General features: G+C 38.3%; 1 protein-coding gene across 4 annotated transcripts in view; it reads right to left on the bottom strand.

The window, feature by feature from the left end:
* Positions 1-8,427, bottom strand: part of LOC133542468 (gastrula zinc finger protein XlCGF28.1-like) — a 210,587-nt gene that overhangs the window by 37,561 nt on the left and 164,599 nt on the right. Inside the window, exon 3 of one of the 4 annotated variants that reach the window (XM_061886642.1) lies at positions 6,014-7,958. The exons of the other annotated variants lie outside the window; for them this stretch is intronic. Coding sequence (XP_061742626.1) covers positions 6,742-7,958 — 1,217 coding nt within the window. The 3' untranslated portion in view covers positions 6,014-6,741. Of the gene's footprint in view, positions 1-6,013; positions 7,959-8,427 lie in introns of those variants that run through there. 4 annotated transcript variants of the gene reach the window in all.

Below are 8,427 nucleotides of genomic sequence, written 5' to 3'. Positions count from 1 at the left end.
GGTTGACAGTATCTTATCATAACTATTTACTTATTCTAAAAATAAAAGTACGCTTTTCAATTCCAAATTTTCAAAAGAAAGACATACAGTTTTATTTTCGTAAAAATATTCAAATATTTATCAATGTTATGAAAAGATCTCTTTTGAAACAATTGCTTTCCTTATGTTACTGTCGACAGTAACATAAGGAAAAAAAACATGTTTTTATGTTTATTAATTCCGTTTTTATAATGTATTTTAGAATGTGGAAGGTTTTTAAATTTCCTTTTGGCATTATATATATATATATATATATATATATATATATATATATATATATATATATATATATATATATATATATATATATATATAGATATATATATATATAGATATATACATATATATATATGTATATATATATATATATATATATATGCATCCATTATATATATGCATCCATTATATATATATATATATATATATATATATATGTATATATATATATATATATATATATATATATATATATATATATATATATAAATAGATATATACATATATATATATGTATATATATATATATATATATATATATATATATATATATATATATATAAATTCACCCCATATTCTAAAATACATTCTAAAAACTATTAGCATCAAAGAAAAAAAATATCATGTGTGTAATACTTATTTTGTTTCTTTTAAATATATATATATATATGTATATATATATATATATATATATATATATATATATATATATATATATATATATATATATATATATACACATATATATGGTGGAAGAGGGGTTAGTGCGTCTGCCTCACAATACGAAGGTCCTGCAGTCCTGGGTTCAATCCCAGGCTCGGGATCTTTCTGTTTGGAGTTTGCATGTTCTCCCTGTGAATGCGTGGGTTCCCTCCGGGTACTCCGGCTTCCTCCAAAGACATGCACCTGGGGATAAGCCCCTCCCACTTCCAAAGACATGCACCCGGGGATAGGTTGATTGGCAACACTAAATGGGCCCTAGTGTGTGAATGTGAGTGTGAATGTTGTCTGTCTATCTGTGTTGGCCCTGCGATGAGGTGGCAACTTGTCCAGGGTGTACCCTGCCTTCCGCCCGATTGTAGCTGAGATAGGCGCCAGCGCCCCCCGCGACCCCGAAAGGGAATAAGCAGTAGAAAATGGATGGATGGATGGAAGTAAACGTAAGGAAGAAGACACAAGCGCTGTTTTAATCCCCTGCGCATCCACTCAGCGCAGACGTGATCCCATACACAAATATAGCGACATGCTAATTTAGCCACTATTACTGCTGATTTAATTTCAACAATTAAAAATACGAACTTGATAGTAATTAAAACCCACATTTCCACGGTTGGATGCTGTTTTCAACCGTGTTGATGATGTTTTAATGTTTAGGGACGTGCTTTGATGAAATAAATAAAATATTCTGGTGGTGGTCAATGTCACTACTCGATAGGTACCGGAAGACTACGTCACTTCCTGGGCTTACAATTGTTTTTACAAAGGTGATTTTGAAACCTCACATTCTGTGATATTTGAATATTTTATCAATGTTTGCTAAAAATCTAGCTTACCTAGGAGTAAAAGGGAACATTATTATAAACATGAACAAGGAGTGGATTTAAAAAAATCAGGGAGTATTATGGCCACAATTCCAATCACTTTCACTCTTCTGTCATTGCAATGAATGACGCAAGGGGGCGCCACTGACTCCCATCATGTCATTTATTTTTTTAAATGTTGATTTTTTTTTTTTTAAACAAGCCACTTACTAATTTTTAAATGATCAGTATGTCATCTTTTATATGACATTGTTATTCAAATAAAGATTACAAAAAAGCAAACAATGGCAGTGACAACATGCAGGAACAAAACTGACGTAAAACAAGTAAAAAGGAAGTGACGTTGTTTTTGCGCACGGGTGCATTGATCATGTCTTCCTGAACCGATCGTGCAGGGAATTAAAAACTGCGGTACTTGTACCACTAGTGGTACAGGGGCATCACATAGATATACGCCAAATATTTCATTATTTAAGTATAGTGTTTTATTTTCCTACATGCAAACACAGTGTTACTGTTCAAACTGTGTGTAATGCTACATTAACTAAAAATATTAAATATACTTGTTAAATAACATGTCCTCCTTGCTTTTTATGAATAATTAAGGCCTACTATGCTACTGTATTTTAAAGGGGAACATTATCACAATTTCAAAAGGGTTGGAAACAATAAAAATCAGTCCCCAGAGGCTTGTTGTATTTTTTGAATTTTTTTTCAGAATTTTACCGGTCTCGGGTTATCCCTAAATAAAGCTTTAAAGTGCCTTATTTTCGCTCTCTGTGAAGACACTGGCCATTTCCCTGTGACGTCACACAGTGCTGCCAATGTAAACAAACAATGGAAATACCACAGCAAGATATAGCGACATTAGCTCGGATTCAAACTCGGATTTCAGCGATTTAAGCGATTGAACAGATTACGCATGTATTGAAACAGATGGTTGGAGTATGAAAATATTGAAGAAGAAACTGAAGCTATTGAGCGGATAGCTATTGACGCTATTCATAGCCATAGCATGGCCGAATAGCTGCGTTAGCATCGCCGGTAAAATGTGCGGACCAAACGATCAGGACTTTCGCATCTTTTGACACTGGAGCAACTAAAATCCTTCGATTGGTAAGTGTTTTTTTCGCATTAAATGTGGGTAGAAGCAAACGTAATATAGTTGCAAATGCATCTACAGGTTATCCATACATCTCTGTTCGATGTCTGCTTTAGCACCGTCGGTAAATAGCATGTTAGCATCGATTAGCGTAGCATGTTAGCATCGATTAGCTGGCAGTCAAAATCAACAAAACTCACCTTTGTGATTTCGTTGACTATCGTTGCAAATGCACCTGCAGGTTATCCATACATCTCTGTGCCATGTCTGCCTTAGCATCGCCGGTCAAATGTGGAGACACTCTGGTACATTCAATGGGGGTCTGGCGGCAGATTTCTTGCCAGTGGTGCAACTTGAATCCCTCCCTGTTAGTGTTGTTACACCCTCCGACAACACACCGACGAGGCATGATGTCTCCAAGGTTCCAAAAAATAGTCAAAAAAACGGAAAATAACAGAACTGAGACCCGGTGTTTGTAATGTGTTGAAAATGAAAATGGCGGGTGTGTTACCTCGGCGACGTCACATTCTGACGTCATCGCCTCCAGCGCGATAAACATAAAGGCGTTTAATTCGCCAAAAATCACCCATTTAGAGTTCGGAAATCGGTTAAAAAAATATATGGTATTTTTTCTGCACCATCAAGGTATATATTGACGCTTGCATCGGTCTGGTGATAATGTTCCCCTTTAATGCTGTTCATGATGGGGGTACTTGGTGATCCAAGTATTTTCTGAGGTGCTACTTGGTGAAAAAAGTTTGACAACTACTAACGTAGTGACATTATAAACAACATTGGCAGACACCATTTTGTTATACCCAAACGGCGTCTGCTCATACATCGCACTTCTAACGAGATCCCGTTTTTTCCCCGAGTTAGAAAGTTCCACAACTGTTCACGTTACACCATCTCATCTCAATGTGGATCATGTGAATGTTTGAAGTGGAACTAAATGTGATCTCTGAAAGGGGTACACATTATTTCCAAAGCAGGGCTCCCATCCACATATACAATACTACTACATATCTGATGAAAAACAACACTATTTTTTGTTATTTTAATTATAAGTGTGCCAAATCAGCTATATTTGAACACTATCTAATGGAAATGACTGCTGTTTGATAATCACATTAATAACACAATAACAATCATGTGTCTGACTACACCAATTAATCAAAATTAATCTAACACGTCATGTTCTTGTTAATGATGAGATATAAAGTTAGTAAACATGTGAGAGTAAGAAGTAAACAAACCTGTTCTGTGTAACACAACTTGCGGTTTCTTGAAAACAGCGTCCAGTAGTTGATGTTGTCGCTCCTTCTCCTCTTTTGTCCGAGAAAGTTCCTCCTCGTACTCTGCTATCGTTCTTTCGCACATTTTCACAAAATCAAAACACTTAACACTCACACTTCATCTCAACTAAGCGATGTGTTGATCAAATCAACACATCGCTTAGTTCAACACATAAAGTTTGCAACATTTGGTCGCTAATAAAAAAGCCTTGCCTGTACCGGAAGTAGCAGACAATGTGGGCGTGACGTCACGGGTTGTAGGGATCCTCACATCCTCACATTGTTTACAATCATGGCCACCATCAGCAAGAGCGATTCGGACCGAGAAACCGACGATTTCCCTATTAATTTGAGCGAGGATGAAAGATTCGTGGATGAGGAAAGTGAGAGTGAAGGACTAGAAAGAAAAAAGACGAGGGCAGTGGAAGCGATTCAGATGTTATTAGACATATTTACTGGGATAATTCTTGAAAATCCCTTATCAGTCAATCAATCAATCAATGTTTACTTATATAGCCCTGAATCACTAGTGTCTCAAAGGGCTGCACAAACCACAACACAAACTACTACGACATCCTCGGTAGGCCCACATAAGGGCAAGGAAAACTCACACCCAGCGGGACGTCGGTGACAATGATGACTATGAGAACCTTGGAGAGGACGAAAGCAATGGATGTCGAGCGGGTCTAACATGATACTGTGAAAGTTAGATCCATAATGGATCCAACACAGTCGCGAGAGTCCACTCCAAAGCGGATCCAACACAGCAGCGAGAGTCCCGTTCACAGCGGAGCCAGCAGGAAAACATCCCAAGCGGAGGCGGATCAGCAGCGCAGAGATGTCCCCAGCCGACACACAGGCTGCTTATTGTGTTACTAGTATTTTAGTGAGATTATAAGGTCATACCTAAAAGTCGGATGGGTGTGCTGACCGCCAGTGTCTCTGAGGGAAGCCATGGAGGAGCAGAGAAAGTCGCAGCTGCCTCTTTGACAGCTGCAGGAAGAACGACACAAGCTCCGCTCATGTTTACGGTGAGAGCCGACTTATTACCACAATTTTCCCACCGAAACCTGCCAGTTGACATGTGGTAGAGAAACATGTCCGCTCGACCGCTCTGTTCCATATTAAAGCTTCACAACAAACAAAGAAACACCGGCTGTGTTTCGGTGCTAAAGACAGCTATAATCCACCGCTTTCCACCAACAGCATTCTTCTTTGACGTCTCCATTATTAATTGAACAAGTTGCAAAAGGTTCAGCAACACAGATGTCCAGAATACTGTGTAATTATGCGATTAAATCAGACCACTTTTAGCCGTGAGTTTGGCTGGGATAAAATGTCCGCTCCAACCAATAACGTCACAAACATGCGTCTGTCTATGGATCATGTTTTGTTTTGTCATGTTATGTTTTTGATTTTGGACAATCAGTCACGTTTTGCACTTCCTGGTTTTGTTTGTTTCCATGCCAACCTCATTAGTTTCCACCTGTCACGTCCCTGTTCTCAGCCTCACCTGTTTTCACTAATCATCACAGCTATTTAAGTCACTCTTTTTCTTGTCTTCGTCCTGGAATCTTCACACTCGCACGCACCCTACCCACGCTTTTCAAATCTTCACGTCTTAATCCACCGTTCCATCCATCCATCCATTTTCTACCGGGGTGCGGGGGGCGCTGGCGCCTATCTCAGCTACAATCGGGCGGAAGGCGGGGTACACCCTGGACAAGTCGCCACCTCATCACAGGGCCAACACAGATAGACAGACAACATTCACACTCACATTCACACACTAGGGCCAATTTAGTGTTGCCAATCAACCTATCCCCAGGTGCATGTCTTTGGAAGTGGGAGGAAGCCGGAGTACCCGGAGGGAACCCACGCATTCACGGGGAGAACATGCAAACTCCACACAGAAAGATCCCGAGCCTGGGATTGAACCCAGGACTGCAGGACCTTCGTATTGTGAGGCAGACGCACTGACCCGTCTTCCACCGTGAAGCTTATACTTACAAATATTAACAACAATTATTGTACCCAACTTTAGTTGAAGCATACATTGTTTATTGCATAAAGGTCTGGGGACATACATATAAAACAATCACAAAACAATATTCATATTACACAAGAGAGTAATAAAGATAATTACAAAAATGGATTATAGAGACCCAACAAATGATTCATTAAGTCACACATCTTAAAAGTAAATTATCTTGTGTATAAGACCTATGCTAAAATGACGTATAAAGTAAATAATAATATGCTTCCAGAAGTGGTCCAGAAGATGTTTCAGATGTGAACCAGTAAATATGAACTAAGAGGGATTTATGTGTACTCAAAAGCAAAGGTATGAACAAATGTAAAACAAATATGTACATCATATAAAGGAGTTCATCTAGAATTACAAAATAAAATAAGTAACACTTCATTATTCAAAAAAACATATAAAACTATTATGAATTAGTATAAACGTGAATTATGAATACCTACAGATTAAATGTTCATTGTATGTAACATATTTGTAATTTATTGATTCTCACATTTTCAGTCCAAATTTTCTGTTCATTTTAAAGTACACAAATGTGTATATTAACTCATGTACTTGACTGAAATAAAAGCACTAATCTGAAGTGTCTAATCTATAAATGTTAGAATCATATTAACAAGATTGTGTTACACACACAACAATGATGTCACACATGTTATATGTGCTGATGTTGTTAGAAGGTCAAAGTTCAAGTTTTGACAGTTTATTTCAAATCCTGCATCTTCATTTGCTGCTGCTGTTCTCACCAGCACACTTGTGTTTCTTACACTGGTACTTATAGGAGAATCTTTCACCACACACACTGCAACTCAACGCTTTCTCACTTGTGTGTGTTTTCATGTGTACTGTATAAGCTTGTCGGTCATGAAAGCTTTTGTTGCATCTTGAACAGGAGTATGGTTTTTCACCAGAGTGCATTTTCATATGTGATTTGAATTGGGGCATATAAGTAAAATATTTACCGCAGATTAAACATGAAAAAGGTTTTTCACCAGTGTGTGTTCTCATGTGTATTTTTAAACTTTGATTCATTGTAAAACTTTTACCACATTCTGAGCAGGAAAAAGGTTTTTCTCCAGTGTGTATTCTCATGTGTATGTTTAACCTTTGATTTGTCTCAAAGCTTTTTCCACATTCTGAGCAGGAAAAAGGTTTTTCTCCAGTGTGTATTCTCATGTGTCTTTTGAAATATTGCCTTGCGGTAAAATCTCTACCGCAGATTGAACATGAAAAAGGTTTTTCTCCTGTGTGTGTTCTCGTGTGTGTTTTCAAACTTTGCCTTTGAGTAAACTCTGTACCACAGATTGAACATGAAAAAGGTTTTACTCCAGCGTGCATTCTCATGTGTCCTTTGAAATGGTGCTTTAGAGTAAAACGTTTATTACAGATTGAACATGAAAAAGGTTTTTCTCCAGTGTGTGTTCTCATGTGTCTTTTCAAGGCACTAGGATATTTAAAAGTTTTGTCGCAGTGAGAACATGTGCGGTGTGTGTTGTCAGTGTGACATGTCTTATCATCTTTAGAGTCTTCATCATCAGTGTCAGGAGAGTGTGACGTTGTGTCCTCACTATCTGATAGTGGAGCTAAGAGCTTGTCTGCTTGTGATCCTCCACAGTGGTCTCCATCAGCTTCTGTTGTCATGTGTTGAGTTGAGCTGCTGCTTGGAGGCTCCCCCCCTCCCCTCTCCTCACTCTCACCTTTGACCTCATCATCTTCACTCTTCACAATCACATGGAACTCCTCCAACCATTCTCGACTGATGCTGTGTTCCTCCTCTTCCTCTTTAAAATGGGAGGTCAGTGGGTTATTTTCTTCCCTTTGCATTTGCAATGTATGTGGCGCCTCTTCTTCCTCCTTAATGTGGAAGGGCTGTGGCTCCTCCTTGTCCATCCTGAAACTCCACTTCTGTTGCTCAGAGAGAAGATGTTCTTCACAGACGTCTGCAGGACACAAGAAGACAAACATGCTCGAGAGGAGTCCATCTTTTTTTCAGTCACATGTTAGGAGTGATATTGATAAGATTTTACCAATTCAGATTTCCTTTTCAATTCTGCTTTACAATTCAGTTATTTGTGGACTCACTTTTGCTTTCAAATTCGGTAAAAAAAAACAGGTCGATTAGCACCAACAGTAAGGCCTAAAGGGGAACATTATCACAATTTCAGAAGGGTTAAAACCAATAAAAATCCGTTCCCAGCGGCTTATTTTTTTTTTTTCCAAAATTTTACCCATCCCGGAACATCTCTAAAGAAAGCGTTAAAGTGCTTGATTTTAGCTATGTGCGAAGCCACCGTTCATTTTCCTGTGACGTCACACAGTGCTGCCAATACAAACAACATGGCGGTTACCACAGCAAGATATAGCGACATTAGCTCGGATTCAGCCTCGGATTTCAGTGGCTTTAGTGAT

This window comes from Nerophis ophidion, linkage group LG24, assembly GCF_033978795.1.
Source record: "Nerophis ophidion isolate RoL-2023_Sa linkage group LG24, RoL_Noph_v1.0, whole genome shotgun sequence".
NCBI lineage: Eukaryota > Metazoa > Chordata > Actinopteri > Syngnathiformes > Syngnathidae > Nerophis > Nerophis ophidion.
The sequence above is the reverse complement of the archived record's forward strand: the minus strand, read 5'-3'. Positions and strand labels throughout refer to the sequence as shown.